The sequence below is a fragment of the Chenopodium quinoa genome, unplaced genomic scaffold (assembly GCF_001683475.1).
Source record: "Chenopodium quinoa cultivar QQ74 unplaced genomic scaffold, ASM168347v1, whole genome shotgun sequence".
Taxonomy (NCBI): Eukaryota; Viridiplantae; Streptophyta; class Magnoliopsida; order Caryophyllales; family Amaranthaceae; genus Chenopodium; species Chenopodium quinoa.
This window is the reverse complement of record NW_018745523.1, coordinates 4,459,790-4,482,712: the sequence shown is the minus strand read 5'-3', so window position 1 is coordinate 4,482,712 and position 22,923 is coordinate 4,459,790. Positions and strand designations below refer to the sequence as shown.

At 34.1% G+C, this 22,923-nt stretch overlaps 2 protein-coding genes across 2 annotated transcripts; one reads left to right on the top strand and one right to left on the bottom strand.

Moving 5' to 3' along the window:
- The first annotated feature begins 3,179 nt into the window (after positions 1-3,179).
- Positions 3,180-5,117, top strand: LOC110715556 (40S ribosomal protein S11-3-like). Its single transcript, XM_021894143.1, has 4 exons — positions 3,180-3,233; positions 4,376-4,520; positions 4,616-4,705; positions 4,809-5,117. Exons 2-4 carry the CDS (start codon positions 4,462-4,464, stop codon positions 4,897-4,899), a joined length of 240 nt encoding a protein of 79 aa, XP_021749835.1. The 5' UTR covers positions 3,180-3,233; positions 4,376-4,461; the 3' UTR covers positions 4,900-5,117.
- Positions 5,118-5,517: 400 nt separating this feature from the next.
- Positions 5,518-6,343, bottom strand: LOC110715555 (pathogenesis-related protein 1A-like). The gene has a single exon (XM_021894142.1). The coding sequence runs from the start codon at positions 6,282-6,284 to the stop codon at positions 5,793-5,795; it is 492 nt and encodes a 163-aa protein (XP_021749834.1). The 5' UTR covers positions 6,285-6,343; the 3' UTR covers positions 5,518-5,792.
- Between the last annotated feature and the right edge of the window lie 16,580 nt (positions 6,344-22,923).

Here is a 22,923-nt window from a genome sequence, read left to right as displayed (position 1 = left end):
ATGACTCTACATCATCAGCTACACTCAATGCATAACCTGTCATCGCATCAACACAGCAATTTCTTCCCTCCATCTCTTCAATCAATCTAACAGGCTTCTTGATAACTCGTTTAGGCATCTCAAGAATGGTGTCAGGTTGACTAGATGACCCCTGATTAGATTGCTCCACCTCATCCCCAGAGTTAGAATGAGTAGGAGTAATCTCAGGTTCAGGAGTACCCGGCACTGGAACATCAGCATCATCATCAATATATTGTACCCGAGGTAAATCAGCAATGGTAGACTGATGTACCTCAAGTACCCCATCTGTCTGTAATAAATTGTCTCCTTCCCTTCTCAAATCTGAAATCTCTGCATTTTTAATTGAATACATGGTGTTTTCATCGAAAGTAACATCCCTACTAAGAATGACCCGACCCTCCGAAGGTGAAAAAATTCTAAACCCCTTCACACCATCCCCGTACCCAACAAAACACCCCTTCTTGGCTCGTGGATCCAGCTTACCCTCAATAACATGATAATAAGCAACACAACCAAAAATCTTCAAATTCGAAAAATTAGGCAACTTACCACTCCAGATCTCAAACGGAATTTTGGAATCAATTCCAGAATGAGGACCCCTATTAATGACATAACAAGCTGTTAACACAGCTTCACTCCAGTACCTCCTCCCAAGCCCTGCATTAGAGAGCATGCATCGAACTCTCTCTAGCAGTGTCTGATTAACCCGTTCTGCTACACCGTTCTGCTGTGGTGTCTTCCTGACAGTATGATGCCGACCTATACCCTCATCTGCACAGAACTGATTAAACTCGTCTTTGCAAAACTCTAGCCCATTGTCCGTTCGTAGCTTCTTGATCTTCCTTCCTTGTCGATTTTCCACCAAAGCTTTCCATTGCTTGAAAACTTTGAAGGCCTCATCCTTTGACTTAAGCAACCTAAGCCATGTGTATCGGGACTTGTCATCAACAAATGACACAAAATAGTGGTAACCTCCCATACCTTCAACTCTAGATGGACCCCAGCAATCTGAATGGATGTAATCGAGCACTGCATCAGTAATGTGAGCACCCTTGCTGAACTTTGACCTGTGTTTCTTACCAAACACACAATGCTCACAAAATTCAAGGTTGGCAACCTTGACCCCGGATAGAAGACCCCTCTTGGACAATAGCTGCATCCCCTTCTCCCCCATATGACCAAGCCTCATGTGCCAAATCTTAGTCATCTCCTGGTGAGATACAGATGCGCAAACCGCAGAACTAGGCAGTGTAACACCCTCAAAAACATAGAGGGTGTTCCTTTTGATACCCTTAAGTACCAACTCAGAACCTCTGAAAATACACAACTCCCCATCTGAAAACACACCATTGTACCCCAATTCATCCAGGGTACCCAATGAAATCAGATTCTTTCCTAAAGCAGGAACATGCCGTACATTAGTCAAAGTTAACCTCCGCCCATCAACAGTCCTCAACCTCATGGAACCAATACCTGTGACCTTACATGGAGCATTGTTACCGACTATAACCATACCCCCATTGCGAGGTTCATATGTATCAAACCAATCTCGACGTGGACACATATGGAACGAACACCCCGAATCTAGAACCCAGTTATCAGATAAATCATCAGACCTAGCAGAACTGACTAATGCTAAATCTTCCTCTGAATTATAGCTCTCATTCGGTTTCTCTTCAACTACAGCAGCCTGGGACTTGTTTTTCCTCACCGGACAATTATTCCTAAAGTGACCCGGTTCTTTACAGTAATAACATGTTTTAGTAGTAGTTTTACTAGATCCATCCTTGCCGTTTCCAGCACCCGACCCAGCATTGTTCCCCTTGTTAAACCCCTTATTCTTTTTAGACTTTCCGGACTTAACAAATAACCCACTACCATTATCCCCATTATCACTCGTAGCTTTCATTCTGAGTTCCCTAGTATGAAGTGCTGCCTTCACTTCTTCTAAGGTTATAGAATCCTTACCAACAACAAAAGACTCTACAAAATTCTCAAAGCTAGACGGTAGAGATACAAGTAAAATCAACGCAGCATCCTCATCATCAATTTTAACATCTAAATTACGTAAATCAAGCAAAATAGAGTTAAGTTTTTCTAGATGTTCCCGTAAGGAAGTACCTGACTGCATCCGGAGGCTAAACAACCGCTGTTTCAGTAATAATTTGTTGGTCAACGACTTAGTCATATACAATGACTCCAGCTTCAGCCACAATCCAGCCGCCGTTTCCTGATCAGCAACCTCCGTGATGATTTGATCATCAAGACTAAGTAATATGGTAGAGTGTGCCTTCTCTTCCATAACTTCTAACTGCGAGTCAGTCGGTCCGTCTCCTGACTCCGAAGTAGTACTCTTTGGAGCCAACGGACGCCATATCTGCTGTTGTTTTAACAGAGCCTTCATCTTAATTTGCCATAGCCCGAAACTATTTTTCCCGGTAAACTTCTCAATTCTTATTGTTGAATCTCCTGCCATTGTTATCTTCAAGAAACTCTCCAAGGATTGAACCTGAGCTCTTGATACCAATTGTTGTGCGACAGCGGAAGCAAAGGTCGAAAACAAACAAGAAAACAATAAAGAAATTCAATGCAAACAATAAGAACAACACCAAGAATTTACGTGGTTCACTATCGATGTGATAGCTACGTCCACGGGCACCGAGATCGAATGATTTCACTATAAACTGCAAAGATTACAAAGATGATTCTTGTATTTCTCAAGAACGGCTCTCACTCTCTCTCTCTTAACCCTCATACTGATATTAGGGAGGTTTTATATTAATCCCTAATTAAAAGATACTTGGGCAAAAAGATAATAAAATAAGATAACCTAAAACCGCAAAATCCGCGTTCCGTATTTTTCCTTCTCCGCCCGGTCAGACCGGGCAAGGTCTGCCCGATCGGGCGCGAGAAGAAAACTCCATACGAATGCTTCAACGTATCCAACCCCCACCGCCCGGTCAGACCGGGCAAGGTCTGCCCGATCGGGCGAAGGCTCGCCCGGTCGGGCGAAGGCTCGCCCGGTCGGGCGCGAGAGCAGCTTCTTCAACGAATTTGCCAGGCACCTCTTCTTCTTCCGCCCGGTCAGACCGGGCAATGTCCGCCCGATCGGGCGGACAAAGCTACGAAGTACGAGTCACCTAATATACTTATCAACATGATTAGTGTAGCAGTTCGACATTGTTGAATTTGTTGAGTTTATTTCACCTAAGGTAAGATTTCTTGTATTTAGTGAAGTTGTATTTTTTTTCGTCCAATTCATTAGTTCTGTTCTAGGGTTTTTTTATTTTTGATTTGTGTTTCTATAATGCGAAAACATTTCATGAAATTGAAGTCATAATTGCTATAGAACTCAGAATATGGTTTGAGGGAATGGCTCATTCATTTAGTTTAAAATGCAATTTATAATTTCTGAAAATGGTTTGCAGTTTTGTTCTCTGAAAATGTGTTGAAAATGTCAATGAAAATGTCAAAAAGTATTGAGTATGTTACAAAAGTTAAGTTATAACATATCAGAACAGAATCTGATGAAGAGACTAGAAAACGCTTACTTATTTTTATCTTAGTCAGAACACTCATAAGAGATCATAATCTATAGATTGAGACAGTCATCATTGCGATCAGCTGAAATTTATGAACTTTAATGATGCCCTTGGGAGAAAGCAACTTTCTGGTGAGCTGGTCATTTTGAGAGGAGGTTCTCAAGTTTTCGGAATGAAATTTGTATCTTAAGTAGAGTTGGTTGGTATTAAGGGGGGTGTGTAATCTGTAAGCACTTTATTGATGGCCATAAGCTTTGTGCAATAAGGCTCTACAGACTTTTACTTTATATGAGTGGTAATTGGCTTGAAGCCTTGAAATGAATTTTAGTGTCACTGTTGCATCTGCAAGAACTGTAAATGTTGGAGTGTATCCTAGTATCAGGTTTTTGTTGTGATATTCTAACATGTATTGTTGTTATTTCTAGAATGGATGGAGAAAGCTGATTTAAGATTCTTATCTGTTTTATTTGCTGGGGAAATTTGATGTTGAAACACGTTGGATTTTTTTTCTTGAACACAACACAGGGGCCTTTATTTTAGCTTTAGCCATTAAAGCTGTGTATTAGAATTGTTAGTCTTGGTTCTTTATGACATGGTTGACTGATTGATACTTGAGCATTGTTGTGTCAAGTATGGGCAAACTAGCCATTTTGATATGCTTGTGTTATAGTGATCTCTTGTAATCAGTAATCAGATTTTGTGGTTGTTTGACATTTGTTCTGCTTACTGGTCTTCCTAAGACCTGTTTTTTTCCCATTGAGTACTGTTAATTCTCATTCATGCATAACTGATGTACTGTTGTTCGATATTAGGAGCTTACATTGACAAGAAATGTCCCTTCACCGGCTCTGTTTCAATCAGGGGCCGTATTCTAGCTGGTACTTGCCACAGTGCTAAGATGCAGAGAACCATTATTGTTCGCCGTAACTACCTTCATTACATCAAGAAGTACCAAAGGCAAGTATTAGCTATTTTGTTTTCCCAAGTGCTGTTGTGTTATATGTGATTGTTCGGTATTCTTATTATTTTGTTTGCTGTTATGTTGCTTGCAGGTACGAGAAGAGGCAGTCAAACATCCCTGCACATGTGTCACCCTGTTTCCGTGTCAAGGAAGGAGACCACGTAATCATTGGTCAATGCAGGTCAGTTGCTCTTGGAGCACTTTGGTTGATATTGTGTTATTTTTGTATATTTCTAACAGATCTCAGTGTTTAACTTGATCATATTTCCCTGATAATTATCCAGGCCTATCTCAAAGACAGTGAGGTTCTATGTGTTGAAGGTGATTCCAGCTGGAGCTGCTGCTGGTGGAAAGAAGGCTTTTGCCGGAATTTAAGGTGTTTTTTTGGATAGATATTGTGATGTAGCTAGGATCTATCACAGGGCTTGGAAATTAGTATTGTTTGCAGACCCTTGAATTTTGATACTTGAAGCATTTTCATGATTATTGAATACTATGTTTCTTTTGTTAAAATCATATTGGGAAATTGTAGTACAAACATCTTTATGGTATCAAATGTTTTGTCTTAGGACCTCCCGCAAGTTTTGGCAATATAGTTGCAATGACTCCCTTTCAATTATATTAGCGTTAGCATATAACTTTATACCTCTAGCAAGGAAAACAGGCACTACAAACATATACAAGGCAATTATTATAATGAAAAAAAAAAAAAATTCACCTCATTTGCGTCACTCATTAAACAAACAAGTGACGCAAATAAAGCAATTTTGTATTGTCTAGTCAGTCATTTGCGTCACTCCTATATAAACAAGTGACGCAAATAACAAACAAGAAGTTTATCTGAAGAAAAGGAGCGACGCAAATGACTCTTATTTGCGTCGCGCCTAGAAGCGATTCAAATGACTTTTAAGTCATTTGCGTCGCGAGCAGTTGCGTCGCTCATAGAAGCGACGCAAATACACTATAAATGAGCGACGCAAATGAGCCTTTTTCTACTAACCCAAACAATTCAAATCCAACAGTATTATTCTTCTTATTTAAATATAGAGTATATTCAAAAGAGCAAAATATATCCCTATGGAGCTAAACAGGTGCATGAATAGGGATTTCTTGTATATTACTTTATTTGATATTTTATATAGTATACAGGCTTATTGAATTCTCATAATTTATTAAGTATTAGTGAATGCCCTAGTGAGCATAACACAAGCGAAGTATTATATGGTTTAACAAGCTAGATAGCTGGTTGATCAGACCAAAAACTCTAGCTAGTAGGGTTTTTCTCCATTAAAATTGCCTCGAGGATCATAGTTACAGGTGATAAAAATCCCACCACCGTTACATAGAACCCTAGCACATCCAACACGAACGGAATTACGCCAAACCACTTGAGTATAATGTCCACACATCTCATTTGGAGCACAAGTATTGGAATCATAGTCATAATTAGCCTTCTCATCAACCCACATTTTAACTGCATCTATGCCACTAGCATCACCGGGACCGGCAACGATATTCTCTCCATAAGGCCCCTCAGAATGCTCTAGAGCACAATCATCCATACGTTGGTTGGCGTATTGTTGGGCGTAGGCTGCCAATTCGTCATCCCACTCTATGTTTTCGACACCCACCTCGGCCCTAGCCGCGTTGTGGGCATCAACATAGTCTTGTGGTGAATTTTGTGCATGACAAAATCCAGCCAAGGCTACCATTGCTATGATGAAAAATGAAAAGGTTGCAATGGACTTGAGAAAATTCATTTTCTTTTCTTTTCTTTCTTTTGTTGTTGTTGTTGTTGAATTACACAAATGAAAATAGATAGGCTGTGGAATTTTTGCATAAGATTGAGTGAAATTTATAGAGGAAAATTAATTTTAAAAATATTAGCAAGTAGGAGATTAAATATTTACACAATATGGTTTAGCCGGCTTTAGGAAAATCACTAGTGTTTTACATTTTCTAAGGCAAATGGTTGTGCAAATAATCGTATAAAATTAAACATAAAATGAGTCTATGTACCACGTAGTCAATAATCAAAAGCTAATGATATAAACAAAAAAATAAATTGACGTACGTAACATATTATATGTGTAAAAAAAAAAAGTAAAAAAAAAAAATAAACATGATATTTGTAAGTAAAAATTTGTTGAAATTTTAGATAGCGCCAAACTAGATTGTGCGATTTTTAAACTCCCTATATCAAGCTAGTGGAACTAACGTTTAATTTTAGACAACTATGCCTAAACTATAAAACTACTATGCGTATATATGCATGTATAATAATTCAAAGTTGCATTTCTTAATTACAAATGAAAATAATTATTTCTAGAATCTTGGTAACAAGCGTCTCAGGTCTCGAGTATTAGATAATAACCAATTAATTTATAGCTTAAAATAGTATAAAATTGAGAATAATGTACTGTATGTCAAAATCACAACTAACTCGGTATTGTTATATTGTATGTATATATATTTTTCTTTGATAATTTTCATGTTAGTTCTCTTATCTAACACCCTGAGAACGCTGCTTACTTTTAAGCATCAAATCAATCTCTAAAATTAAAGAAACAATTAATACAATATTGATTTATTGTTTATATTCAATGTAATGCGTGATTCAAATAAGGTGTACACAACCGTGATCAAGCTAGCTATACGTTTTGACGCATGGCATTGGGTAGGTAACCATGCCTCAAAGAAACAATAATATAATTTAATTTATTACATTAGGAATTACAAGCTATGTACGTCAAATTATAAAGCGGGTATATAGTTATGCATAAAACTACACCTAAAATGGCTAAAAGTAATAACAAACATGCATAAATGTATTATATATATTTCATTCGTATCATTATAAATCATGCGTTGAATAATTCAGCCAGCGTACCGGTACAAATTGAATAATACTACTAGTATCTATTATATCAACTAACGGCTGCTTGAATAACTATTATGGATTTTGGAGTTCAAAGTTGGCACATACATAATCAAATATTTACAATCTTCATATATTCATTCATCAACAATTTCAATTGCTGTTTGATTTACATAATCACCAAGACATTGATCCTCCAACTCCTTCGCCTCAGCAAACTCAAACATTATCTTCATGGACTGTACTTGATCATCCATTGTCATATTAAGTTGATCTTGTACTTTAATAAGCTTTTCTTCTTTTGCTTTGCTTTCCTTTAGACAGCTTGAAACTTGTTCTTCAAGCTCTATATTCTTTTCGCGAAATGACTCCAATTGGCTATTAGTTGATTGTAACTTAACCTTGTAGAAATATCATTTTCTAATTCTTTGATAATAACTTGATTTTCTTGTTTAGTAGAGGAAAGTTGACACTCAACCTCTTTCATGTTTTTCTTCGACGATTCTAGCTCAACCTTTGTTGATTTTAACTCATCTTCAATCAAAGAAACTTGATCCTCCATATTCATAAACTTAACTCTCCAAGCATCACTTTCCTTTTTAGTTAACACAAGTTGTTCCTCCAACTCAATCACCCTTTCCTTGGAAATTTCTAACTCAAATTTCGTAGATTTTAACTCCAATTTCACGTCTTCTCCATCCTTTTGACAAGCCAAAAGTTGTTTCCGAATCTCCTTCAACTCTTCCTTGGAGGCTTCCCAACCATCCTTATTTGCCAATGCCTCATCCTTAGCACAAGAAAGTAGGCTACTCATCGACGCCAATTCTTTATCCTTGACTTGTAATTGATTTCTTGAGATATCATTGACGGAGTTTGGTACAATGACTCCAAATCGAGACCAATCAAAGATATTATTATCAATCGTCCTATATACACCCATGTGTGACGGACAAATATAGCATGATCCATTACCATTAACGAAAACATAACCGGGTATTGGCCTTAACCTAATAGAGTCTTGCAACTTTTGTAACAAAGGTTCTTTTATCTCGGTTCCATGTATAAATAATTTATCTACCCTTAGGTTGATTACGCAAAAACTACTGAAATCGGATTCCGCACGGATAGTAACAATGAGAAATAGGAACTTATCGTCGACATTTAAAGTAGAGATAAATTTACTAAGGTTTTCTTCTAATTTGTATATGGTCATTTTGTTGGTTTAGGACACAAAAATAAAGATGAGAGAAATAGAAGTTAGATTAAGGCTTTGAATCTAGGTGAATAGGTATGAAACCAAATTAATCAGCTGCAAGATATTAAAATTGCAAACCAAATAATTTAATATACTATACATTAGTATTATTAATTACTGTGCGTTATTCCTTGCTTGCTTGCATTGTGGATTGCTCTGGTTACGAATGAAATTCTACTGTTTTCAATTCAATTTTAATGGCAAAGATAAAGATGAGATGATTTATATTGTACTTAATATAATAAAATGTATCAGTAAGCCATACAAAATCACTTCCATGGACCTAGTACACAATAATATTATTGTGGACCCAAGATTTATACACACGCAACTGATATTATATTGAACATAGTGACCTTTATTTTTAACACAGTAATTAAAACTTGTATAACGTTTAATATTATTGTAAACTTGAATACGACGTTATGATTCTAATTTTAACATAGTGACCTTTATTTTTCATATTGACTAGTATATAAAACATTTCATTAAAAAAATTAACCACTTATAGCCTATAAATTACGAAAATGACTTTTAATTTAACATAGTAACCTTATTTTTATTATAGTGACTTTTTTTTTTATTAATAAAACAATCATAGTTTCTCTAATATTAGTGGTCCACAATAAATTAGTGTAAATACAAAATCTAATAAAATAATCTGGTCCGAGTTTTTACTATTTTATTTTAATTATTATAAATATTTCGAATAAATAAATTAATGGCACATGAAGGATGAAACGGGTTAAACATCAAAGTATTACATGTAATTCAAGTCAAACATAAATCACGTTACTGAACGCCTAATATATATTGTAATGTATTTCCAAAACAATTTCAATCGCGAAAAAAATTATTTAATCACATGAAAGTATAAATCAATAACATAATACTAAATCCCGGTATCGGGAATAACACATGTCACTTCCTAAAGCTATTTTTTTTACTCCAATTTCACTTTTATTTTAAAAAATCTTTTATTGTCAATTACTATATATTAATGTCAATTACTTTATAAAGATTATTATTACACAAGATTCATTGTATTTAGAGTATTCAACAAATCATGATATGATTTTTTTAATGTCAATTACTATATAATAATGTCAATTACTCAATTACTATAAAAGATTATTACTTGGTACAAAGGATTCATTGTATTTAGAGTATTTACCAAGTCATGATATGATTTGTAAAATATTACTCCGTAATTTAGTCCCTCCGTCCCTTAATTATATTCATGCTTTTCTTTTTTGGTGTTTCAAAATTACATTCTTACTTTCTCTTTTTAGTAAATGAATTTTTACCAATTATTCCCAAATTATCCCTAAATAGTTGTGAGGTGTCATTCCTTTAATTATTTTTCTGTTTTACAATTAATGGTTGCACAGAAATCATAATTTTCATTCACCCTTTTGAACATTCTAAATCTATGTGCAACACTATAACTGAATATGATTTGTCCTTTTATTTTTCATAAACAAATGTGATTGATCCCTTTTCTTTTCAAAGGATTGATGACATGTACTTCATTTAACATCATTCTATCTTTCTGTCAAAAAAAAAAAAAAAAAACATCATTCTATCTTTGTTTTATTCAAATACAACAATAAATGTCTAGAAATTCCCATTGTACTTTCTAATCATGGGTTTTAAGGTTACTCCAAGTACCTTAATTCCCGTGTAAATTTAGAAATAAGAATGTAATTAAGAGACGTAAGAGTACCAAAGTACGGAAAGAAAATTGAGCATTTTTATTTTTTTGGAATGAATATTAAATAAGTTTCATTTCACATTTAAAAAACAACTTTATCATTTATATTATACAAAAAAAATTTGAAATTTAAACTTTATAAAGGCTATAAAAATTATGTGGTTAGTGCAAAATTTTCCTATAAATATTTAGCAACAAAAAATCACACATATTAGGTAAGTACACAATTGCCACTTCCTCCAAGTAAAACTAATCTTCAATTTTTTTTCCCCTAATTGGAGACTTTTTTTTTTAATTTAGATATGTCGTAAAAAAAAAACTGTAAAAAGAAAATTTTGAAAAAACCTCTAATACTTGGCCAAAAAAAAAAAATTAAAAAATTTGGTTTTATTTATCAATTTATCAACGAGTTAAATGTATTTTATGTAATAAATTTTGTGTTGCTTCTCAATTAAATAAGGTATCAAAAAAATGTTTTATATATATATATATATATATATATATATATATATATATATATATATATATATATATATATATATATATATATATATACATAATTAATGCGATTTTTCCAAGTGTTGTAATTAGAACATGTGAATAAGATTTTGTAAGTGGAAGAGTAACCAGGGTTTGAATACACAAGGAGATCAGACTCCAAGGAATGTCAAAGAAAGTAGAAAAAGAATTCCTCAATGAAACTAAATGAGTTCCCTAACAGGAACATGAAGAGAAGCTCTCTAATAGGAGCTTGACAGCAAGTTGAGAACCATCTTGACTTGGTTTGCATTGAAGACAACAAGTTCTATGAGAACTTGGCCTTCGAAATTCCAGCAAGAAGCTGGAGAGTGAAGGACAACAAGAACTTAATCCTAATCTACGTAAAGCCCAAGTATCATAAACAATACACTGTATGATGAGATAATCCAGCTAGAGAATATAAGTTTTTTTGTTAAGTTTATTTTATCTTAGGATTACTGTAAATATGTTAGGAATGTTTATGGATGAGATTTATTAGAAGCATGACAAAGCTTGACAAGCTTTATAAATGGAAAGTTTATAAAAGATAAATAAGTTTTAAATCTGTTAAAGATTTTATTTATAGAATCCGGTTTTACAAGATATTATTCTTTTCATAAAATTATCTTTGATAAGTTTTCTAAAAAGATTTTCTTTACAAAAGACTTATTATGAAAAACGACCATTTATAATTTCTATCTTTTAAAAACTCTTCTTTACATATGAGTACTTCTTGTATAAAGAGTGAAATTCATAATTTGCATGCACAATTTGGTGATGAGTTTACGCGTGAACAATTTGGTGTTGAGTGATTATCTTATTGCATACAAATTGTAGGCTTTAAGATTGAATATGAGAGTGTGAGCATTCAAGGTGTGCCGAGAGAATCTGAGTCAGGGACTTGGACCGAGTAGAATCGGGTACTATTGAAGGGTTGGTTTTGATTCTAGTTGGGCCCTGAAAGGTTTCCTCGAATGTAAAATCTTGTGTGCATTAATAAGTTCCTTTATATTATGTTTAATCCTGCAAAAGTAGTCAATAAGACAATAGGAACTTACATACAATTCACCCCCTCTTGTAGCTAGTGTTCGTCTCAACTGACTATTGTATTTGAAATTACCATGCGTATTTAAAAAGACTTGCAACCGGCGCTTGGTGCACGTATCAAACCCAATTTTATATATATATATATATATATATATATATATATATATATATATATATATATATATATATATATATAGGGGAGGGATCCGGTAAGAACCTCTCCTTATATAAGAACCTTAGTTATATAAGAACCAATCTCATTCGTAGGATTATATTAGGATGAGCGGTCAGGATTAAAACCAAAAACCCTCCCCCAACCGTCCAAAATCTTCTCTCTCCTCAAATTTTCAATCCTCTTTACTTTCTCTCTCCTCAAATCCTGTAAATTGAACTTATTGAAGTATTTTCTTCAAATTTCGCATGAATTTCGCATAACCAACCTAAATTGTTCAAATCAAGTACGTTTTTTTTAGATTTTATTCAAATTTCGCATGATGTTCAATTTTTTCTTAATTTCGACTTCAATTTTTAGATTTCTGTGTGATTTTTGTTCCATTTTTTTTAATTGTTTTGTTGCTTTCGATTTTTTGATTTCATCTTGCGATTTCTATTCGATTTTTTTGGGTACGATTATTAAGTCCTATTATTCACTTCGAATTTTATTCTAATTTGATTTTCGTTAATTTTTGGCGATTATAGGGTTCAAACTCAGTGATTTTAGGGCTGGAATTTCAGCGATTTTAATGTTCGAATTTTAGCGATTTTAGTTTCGAATTTCAGCAATATGGGGTAATTTCACCGCTGCTCTTGATTATTAGATTTTTCAGCCCATTTTTTCGATTTTTTTTCTTTTTGGCGTCATTTTTAGTGAGTGAAGGTGGAGATCGAGGGTGAGTAACGGTGGTGCGGTGGTTAGGAGCAGCGTGGGGTGCTACTGAATGGTGATTTGGTGGTCCGCGACTGCTTGTGGTGTTGGGGTGGCTGTGAGTTGTGGCATAGAATAGTCGTCTCTTGTTTATACTCGTACTCATATCTGCTCATATTGTTTGCGTTTTCTAAAGAGAATGCTAGTATTTGTATTAGCTTGGTAATTTGGCTTACTAATTTTTTGAGATTATATGAATTTGATTGTTGGGTATATATATATGTGGAGCCATGATGAGTTGATGACCGACTAATTGGATGCTGTTATTTATATATGTAGTTGGGTATCTTTATTCTTGATTCCATGTCATTTTAACTAATTATCATATCTTGGAATTAAACTAGATAGCTTGGTTGATTAAGCCACAAATTTTGCTTAGTTATTGCTAGAGTAGTAGTGCACGAAAAGTGAAGAAAACTAATCTTATTATAAATTTAGAATAATATAGATTTAGAACAAAAAAAATTAGAACATAAGTAAAAAATTTAGAACATATGAAAAATTTAGAACATAGAAAAAAATGTTTAGAACATAGGCAGAAAAATTTAGAACATAGGGGAAAAAATTTAGAACATAGTCAAAATTTTAGAACATATATTTTGATTATTAGAGAAAAATTTAGAACATAGGTATACAAGTTTTCAATATGGGTATAAGATCGAGTTTAGTACATAGGATAAAAGTTTAGAACATAGAAAAAAAAAAGTTTAGAACACAACAAAAAAATTTAGAACATAAGAATTTTAGAACATAGGGAAAAAAGATTAGAACATAAGTGAAAAAAATTTTAAAAAATTTATAATATAGGGAAAAAAAAATTAGAACTTAAGAAAAGGTGTAGAAAATAGGAAAAATAATTTAGAACATAAAAGAAAATTTAGAACATAAGTTTAGAACATATGGTGAAAAAATTTAGAACATATGAAAATAATTCAGAACATATATTTAGAGCTTAGACAGAAAATTTAGAACATAGATGAAAACTTTTAGAACATAGGTAAAAATATAGAACATAGATAAAAAATGTCGAATATGAAAAAAAAATTTAGAACATAGTCAAAAAGTTTAGAACATAGGGTGAAAATATTTAGAACATAGGGTGAAAAAAATTTAGAACATAGGAAAAAAAGTTTAGAGCATAGGGCGAAAAAATTTAGTACATCAGAAAAAGTTTAGAATAGGAAAAAGTTTTGAACATAGGGTGAAAAAATTTAGTATATAGGATAAAAGTTCAGAAAATAGGGTGAGAAGTTCTAAGATTATAGATAGAAAAAGTTTAGAACATATGGTGAAAATTTTCAGAAATATATGGAAAATTCAAAGCATAGACAGAAAAATTTTAAGTAATGGATAAAAAAAGTTTAGATGATAGGAAAATAATTTAGAACATATAAAAAGGCATTGGCAGAAAAAAAAATTAAAGTATTAGCAAAAATACTTTTGAAAAACTAAAGTATTAGCAAAAAACTTATGAACATTTACGGTAAATGAAAAAAAGAAGAACATATGCTAAAAGGCCTAAAACCTATTAGCTCAATTGGTAGAGCACTATGCAAATGCATAGAGAATGTAGGTTCGATTCCTACATAGGTTATCTCTATAAAAAAAAAAAAAAATCGAAAGTAAACAATAATAACTTAATAGTAAAACATGAAAATAAATCAAATTATTTTTTCAACTTATGTTCTAAATTATTTTTTTTTATGTTCTAAATTTTTTTTGCTTATGTTCTAAATTTTTTTTGTATGTTCTAAATTTTTTCTGCTTATGTTCTAAAAATTTTCCCATATTCTAAATTTTTTTCTATGTTTTAAATGTAAACTTTTCAAAATTACAGAAACGCCATTACTAAAGGATCATTTTAGGTGGTTAGATCAAAACTAATAAAGGGCTGAGATTGGTTCTTATATAAGATTGGGTTCTTATATAGAGGAGGGTTCTTACATGAGCCTTCCTCTCTCTCTCTCTCTCTCTCTCTCTCTATATATATATATATATATATATATATATATATATATATATATATATATATATATATATATATATATATATATATATAACTTTGTTTGTTATATATAAAAACTAGTCATCAATAGCTATATATAAAAAGACACATAAAAAATAACAAGTGCCATTTTTTAGTGTGTCTTGTTAGAATTTTTTTTAAAATACAATATTTAGAAAAAAAAAATCATATACAAAAATAAAGATTTAAAAAGATCACATTATATATATTGATACCATAAACTTAAGTAAAATTTAAAAAATCAAATTCTTAATATAATCTGTGACATACATAAAATAGTGCCTGCGAGAGAATGAATAATAGTGTATATCAAAGAAATATATTTACGACTTATATACATATTATTAATATATTCATTTGATTAGCAAGAAAAAATGATATACATTAATTTGTTGGTGAAATTTAAACAAATATACAAATTCATTTTACGGAGAATAAATTTAGAAATATAGTGTTAATTAAAGCATAATCATTAAAAATTACCGTGCATGGCACGGAACCTAACCTAGTTAATGAGTATATTTTAGTTACTTAAAAAGAGTTGCAACCGGCCCCTCGTGCTCGTATCAAACCCATGTCAAATTACAAATTATGAGGTAAGTTAGCATAAAAAGCAAAAAACAACAAATAATTAGCATTGTTTTTTGTTTTTAGTTTTCTTTTTTTTTGAAAACAAAAACCAAAAACAGGAAACAAAGAAAAAGGTGTTTCCATTTTACTATTCTCACGTTTTAAAATTATTATGTTTAATAATTTCGAATAATTTTTGATTCATTTTATGACATGTATCATATGATTTTTTTTTATTTTTTTTTCGAAAACACAAGTATCATATGATTTTGAAAAACAGAAAACCAAAAACACAGGAAACCACGACAATGCCAAACGAGAGATTAGTAATTATTCCTTCCTAACACTTACACCATTGTATATGGTACTTCGTATATCCTATGCTACTTAAGCTTCCATTTGAATAGCTTTTGATAGGTATTTATCACCTAAACAAGTTACGATATTATTCCTTTCCAACAATATAGCATATTGCATTATTGCATATAACATACCAAATGTTTTCATCCTTTCGATAAGCCAATTAACTAAGAATCGATCGAATTCTTGCTTCCTATAACATAACTTCTAGTAAGTGGTAACTAAGCAGGATCGAAGCTTACATATATGTTAACAAATCTTGTTTCAAGCCTTTAGTAGTTGATGTCAAATAAGTCGCCCAAAACTAACAAATTTTGCTAAATAAACTACATTTCTTTCTTATCATTGTTAATCCAAAAGGATGACTACATACAAGCTAGACGAAACCCCTGATACATATATTTCTGCTCTTGAACAAGGATCATATATGTATACAATATATTCCTTTAAAGAAGAGCTAAGTAACAATTATGTAGATTTGAGGAAAGATAAATTGATCATCCACGGAACTGAAATAAAAGAATCGATGTGGGAGAAATTGCGCAACTCCCTTCTTCTGAGGGGGACTGTAGGGAAAAAACTTTATGTAAATTGTAATGGAGCATTCTGTATAATTGAGATACAAAGTAATAATAGTGCTGGTTTTAAATGTTATAGACCAATTAATGATGTTACCTTTGATTGGTCTCAATTTGGAGTGATAGTCCCAAATTCCGTAAACGATTCCTTAATAAAACAACTACAGAAAAAAGATCAGAAGTTAACCAGAATGAGTACCCTTCTTTGCTCTGCTAAGGGTGAGGCATCAGCTTGTCGAAAGCTGCAGCAAGACACGGAGATGGAGTTACAAATGGTACGTAATCAACTTTGTGTAAAGGAGATTGAGTTAAACGCAACGAAAACTAAGCTCGAGTTGTCCAAAGAAGAGGTAAAGGAGCTTCAGGATCAAGTTTCTAGTTCGAATAAGAAAGATGATTACAGAAACTTGAGAATGGAGTTGCAGCTAACAAAGAGCCGGTTGGAGGCTTCCGATAAGAAGATAATGGAATTCGAAAAACGGGTTTCGAGTGGTGGAAGGGTACAAGAACAACCATCTTTGGTTATGGATGAGTTGCAGCCCATCAAGGGTTTGGTGGACACTGCAGAAAAAGAGGTGGATTTGGAAGATTAGTGTTTTAATGAATGATGTGTAACTAAAGTAATTGAGATTGTAGATATCAATAAATGTCAATTTAATGACATGTAAATAAATTAAACTAAATACAAAATAAAAATGTACTCCGTATAAATAAATAAATTTAAATCATCACATTCCATTACAAATAATTTAACTTTTGAGAAGTAGCCTTTTGAAAGTTTAATAATTGTTATAAATAGGATTTTTTTTTTGAAAAACTATCTTTTATATACAACCTTTTGTGAAAAACTACCTTTTAAAAAATTTGTTGTAAATGACTACCTCTTTTTTAAAAAAATGTTGTAAATGACTACCACTTGTCGGAATCTCGCCGTTGACTCACTTTTTCGACGTTGACTAGATCACTTGGCGGCTTTTTCCCATTTTCGACCACCCCCACCCCCTCCTCCTTCTCCCTTGTCTAGTTTTTGACCACCATCCCCCCCCCCCTCGCCGTCACCTCCCCCTCCTTTTGTCCAGTTTCCGACTACCCCTACCCCTGCTGGCTGTTGCGCTTGTTGCCCCTCCGCCTCCCTTTTCCGATTTTCAACCATATCCACCCCCTGCAAGCTCGGCCTCCCTTTCCCTAGCCAATCCCTTCTTGCAACCCTCCTTTTACCTAGTTGTACTTCTTCCCCGCAACAACCATTAAAACCATACTTCAATGTCTCTTAAACCTAAAATTCAAGGGGAAAATAATAATAATAATAATAATAATAATAATAATAATAATAATAATAATAATAATAATAATAATAATAATAATAATAATAATAATAATAATAATAATAAAAAAAAAATAAACGAAAATCCAGAAATCGAAAAAGGTAAGGTTTTCGAGGGGGCCGAAGGAGGGTGGGAGGGATTTCGAGGGTGAGATATGTGTGAGATGAAATTTGGCTAGAAATTGATAATTTATTGGAAGGGCGGCCGGAAATCAAGAAGCGAGGGAAAGGCGAGGGGTTTCAAGATGTTTGGGGAACGAAAAGATGAGCTGTAAAGGGAGGTTGGTATGGAAATGGCTGCCGAAAATGGAAGTGGGGGTAGGGAGGGGAGTGGCCGGAAGTTGATAATTTGTTTGAGGGCTGCAAGAAGGGGTAAGGATGGCTAAAAGGAGGACTGCAGGGGTGGGGATGGTCGAAAATTGGAAAAGGGAGGTGGAGGGGGTGGGTATGGTCTAGTCAACGTCAGAGTAAAAGTCAACGGCGAGATTCCGTCAACTGGTAGTCTTTTACAACATTTGATTTTAAAGAGGTAGTCATTTACAACAAATTTTTTGAAAGGTAGTTTTTCACAAAAAAGTTGTATATAAAAGGTAGTTTTTCACAAAAAATTCTTATAAATATTTATTGAAGAAAATTTAGAGATGATGATTTTTGAACTTAAAGGTACCACATGATATACGACGTACTTACAAAAACAATGTAATGTCATATGATCATAATCGTAGAGAGTGGAACGGGTACAAGTAGTGAAATAAAATTTTGTGACCGAACATTTGGATGATTACATATACTTCCTCCGTTCTTTTTTACTTGACCTACTTTGACTTTTACACTATTCACCACCCCTTCTTTGACCGTGTTTTATGAATAATATGTAAGAAAAAACATGTTCATGTTAGATCATTTTGAATTCGTCTTAGTAAGAACTATCATAACATATAACTTTTATATTTTTTAATTATGGAGAATTAAAGTTATTGACCGTTAAAGTTTTTTACTGGCAAGCGTGATAAAAGAAATAGGTCAAGTAAAAAAGAACAGAGCAAGTATTAGTTATCGGTCATCCTATGAAAAGGAACTCTAGTCTAGTTTCAAAATCTACATCGCGGCCTAACCTAGTCCTCTCATTGGCCATATTTACCTAGGCGTGCATGCACAGGCTAAGGCTGGTCCAACCATATAAGCTCAACTATAATTTCCAATCACGTTTCTTGAATTAAACTTGATTACTACTTTACTAGGACTAATTTATTTCCCAACCATTGACTACATATAATAACACACCATGATGCTGATTTTGGATAAATCAAATGTCTAAGAATATTGCGTAAGGAGTAATTCATTGATTTGCACGTATGTCGTCTTTTATAATTACAATTATTTATCATCAACAATTTCAATTGCTTTATTAATAACAAAGCATTCATCATAAGAACATCGGTCTTCTTTCATTTCTGCAGTGAAATCCCATAAAACCTTGATAGATTGCAACTCATTCACAATCAAAGATAATTGATCTTGCACCATTTCACCCCTTGTAACCTCTTCTTCAAGTTCGATTATCTTTTTGTGGGAACACTCTAATCAACTCTTAGTTGATTGTAACTCTAAATTACTAAACGAAAGTTCATTTTGTACCTTCTTAAACTCTGTAACAATATCTTCATTTTCTTTTCGTCGAGTCAATAGTTGAGACTCAAGCTCCAATATGTTCTTGCTCGACATTGCTAGCTCTATCTTAGACGATTGTAACTCAGATACAGTTGCGAAAACTTTATCTTGCAAACTTTGAAGCTTTACTTTCACATCTTTATTTTCTTTCTCACTACTAAGAAGTTGTTCCTTCGAAAAATCCAACATATTTTTTGGATGTTTCTACTATGGTCATCCTTATTATGACCATCTATAGACACCTAAAAATGTCTCCCCAAAACCAAACCCGATGATAAATAATCTTTCACCGCCACTATTGGTCGGGTTTAGTATTTAGTCCAGAGAGTGCGTAAGAAATCGTATTTTATTAAATTCATATTTTTGAATGGTCCATGGATTAGTCTTGATTTTTGGTAAAAACATAGTTTTAATTTCAGCCCAAACTTATTAATTAGTTTTTAGCCCAAACCTTTTTTATTTTATTGTTTTATTATTTATTTTTGGCCCAAACATTTTATTTATTTTTATTTAATTATTTTCTTATTTTAGCCCGAATAATAAAATTCATAAAAAAGCCCAAAATTATCAATCGGCACTTAAAAAGCCGAAAGAAATTAGGGTTAAAAATGAATTTAGACGGAAAAATGGACTGGAAGTTCCCGCGCCACGGCAGACTGCCACCGTGTCACGGGATTCTTTCCCGTCTGACGGTGGGACTTCCCGTGACACGGGAGGTCTGCCGTGACACGGGACGTTCCGTGTCCTTTTCGCGTAAACCCTTAACGCGTTTTTCATCCCGTTTTCTGAAAATTTCCCGCGTCACTCCAAAATTGTACCGTGTCACGGGAAAGTGCACCGTTTGACGGTACAGTATGACCGTGTCACGGTACAGTCTGACCGTGTCACGGGATACTTTTTTAGGGTTTTTATCATTTTAGGGTTCTGTTTGCTCCCTCAGCACATTTTCCCTATAAATACCCCCTCATTTCTGATGTACGGGGCACCGAGTAATTCTCTTATTTTATTCTCTCTCTTCTATGCTTTAGCCTAAACACTAGCCTACCCTTTTCACTTCAAAATTCCTTCTTCAAGCACTCAAAGGAGTCCATATTTTACTCGAGGTTCTGTCCTTAAGCCAAGGCGTGAAAGGTAGAACTGTTTGAGGGTTTGGCCCCAAAATCAAATTTATTTCATTTAATTTAATTTAATTATTGTTTATTTATAGTTACTAACTCGTTTATTATTTTGTAGTTGCAAACAAACAGAATCAAAGTAAGGATCATGCTCCTTTTATTTTTATTATTTTTCTAACGATTTTATGTTGTTGGAATTGTGATTAAATTGCTTCCAATATTAATGTTGTTTTATTATTTATTATGATCACCATATTGCATGTTTAAAGGGAATATGTAATTGAAAATCACGCCTAATAAGATAATTTGGACAACCGGTTTAGGATCCTTTTAATCTTATTATTAATTGAAGTGATCACCAATATTTTAGAATTATGTGTGCATTAATATTAAACCAATTTAGTTAAATAATAGTTTGGAGCGAATTGAATATTTTGTTTGTATGCCTTTGAGATCACAGGAATCATTTTTCACTATAAGAATCGAGTAGAGGCCAATACGGGCGAATGTGACTCCATGACTCACTTCGTACCATCATCCCCGATAATCCTTTCGTGGTTCCAAACCATATGGAGTTAGTAATCTCATGGATTATGAATGGGGTGTAACCTTCACGGGTCAATCGTTGTTGCCTTCGTTGTCCCTTATTCGTGGTTGGCTTTTATGATCCGTGAACGGTTTACAAGTTCCTTAAAAACTTGTTGGCGGCTCCCTACTTTCCTTGTCCCTAATCGTATTATGTCAATTCTTACTTCCTATGAGTGCCAAGCATATTCACCACATGCTTTAACGTAGGCGCACTTTGAGCAACACCTACAATTTGGCGACTCCACTGGGGAGGATTCTTAATTATTTATCGATTTGAGTGATCGGTATTTAATTAAGATGAGTGGATGAGACTTGAAAGATTCTTGAAAAAATATTCCTGTGATTAATTTGGCATTTTTGCATCTGCATAGACGTTTTAACGTCGCATTCAGGTCTGTCCCGTAGGAAAAATTGGATAACTTGGTTGCGCGCGAAGGAAAACAGGGCACCAGTCAGATTTTCTGACTGCCGTGCCACGACAGAATCTTCCGTGTCACGGTACAGTGCACCGTCTAATGGTGCACAGTACCGTGACACGGGAATTTCTGTCGTGTCACGGCAGTCCTAAAATCAGTCCGGTGGCTTATTTTCTTTCCTCACAGTTGACTTCCTTCGATTTTTTTGAAAACACGTATGTGTTCTACATGCGTCTTAGCCCCGGGAGATTTAAGCTCTATCGACCCAAAAACGCTCATGGCAATAAGGGTTCATCCGAGTTATTAAATCCACCCAAACCATGGAGTCGAGTTCGATTTCATCACGAACTCGCGGAGCCGCCCGTTGGCATACACCCTCAAGGGAGGCTGCCTTGCTAACGCGTCCAAACTCTTAACCATGGTACCCTTTTGACACCCAAAGCTTGACCAATAGTTGAACATAGATCTCGACTCTAGGTTGCGAACTTTTGTTACATCATCGTGCCTAAATGCTATGTGGTTGTTTGGTGCTAACCCTCACGTGTTTGCTCCTTTGTTTAACCCATGACCGAGGGTTTTTATTCTCACATAGTAATTAGTACGGACCTAAAATCGATTAAAATCTGAAAAAATCACAAAACTGACCTGGAATTGCGCACCGTGTCACGGCATGTTCTGTCGCGCCACGGTGAACAGTGCCGTGACACGGGGAAGTCTACCGTCTGACGATAGACTGCACCGTGTCACGACAGTCTGCACCGTGACACGGTGCCCAGGAAAGTATCCTGTCAGTCCTTTTTTCGATTTTTGTGCGAATGCTGTGTCCAGTTTTGTGTCGTGTCTAGTTTTACGGTCAAAACACGCGTCCATAACCTCACTTAATCACTCACATGTCGTGTTCACACACTTTTTTGCTTCAAGTCGTGCACCACTTTTTTGACCGTATTTTAGGGAAGTCTTGTTTTGGTCCTTTTAAAATAAACAAGTAGAATTTCAAAAAAAAAAAAAAAAAAAAAAAAAAAAAAAACCGTGCCACGGTGGATGCTGACGTCGAGACGGGACTGTACACCGTGTCACGGCACAGTCCACCGTGGCACGGTGGACCTGAAAAAAAAAAAAGTAAAATATTCCCGTGACACGGGATTTTATCCCGTCTGACGGGAGAAGTTCCCGTGTCACGGCAACAAAAAAAAAATAAAGTAAAATATTCCCGTGACACGGGATTTTACCCCGTCTGACGGGAGAAGTTCCCGTGTCACGGCAAAAAAAATGTAAAATATTCCTGTGACACGGGATTTTATCCCGTCTGACGGGAGAAGTTCCCGTGTCACGGCAAAAAAAAGGGGGCTGCCGCGCCACGGGAAACTCTACCGTGTCACGGAAAATTTCCACCGTGACACGGTGGAATTTTCA

Excerpts from the sequence above, each read along its gene's own strand:
- LOC110715556 (XM_021894143.1), top strand. The coding sequence starts at position 4,462 with ATGCAGAGAACCATTATTGTTCGCCGTAACTACCTTCATTACATCAAG. Across the intron at positions 4,521-4,615 it reads TACATCAAGAAGTACCAAAG|GTACGAGAAGAGGCAGTCAA; the intron begins GCAAGTATTAGC and ends TGTTGCTTGCAG. Across the intron at positions 4,706-4,808 it reads GTAATCATTGGTCAATGCAG|GCCTATCTCAAAGACAGTGA; the intron begins GTCAGTTGCTCT and ends ATAATTATCCAG.
- LOC110715555 (XM_021894142.1), bottom strand. The coding sequence starts at position 6,284 with ATGAATTTTCTCAAGTCCATTGCAACCTTTTCATTTTTCATCATAGCA.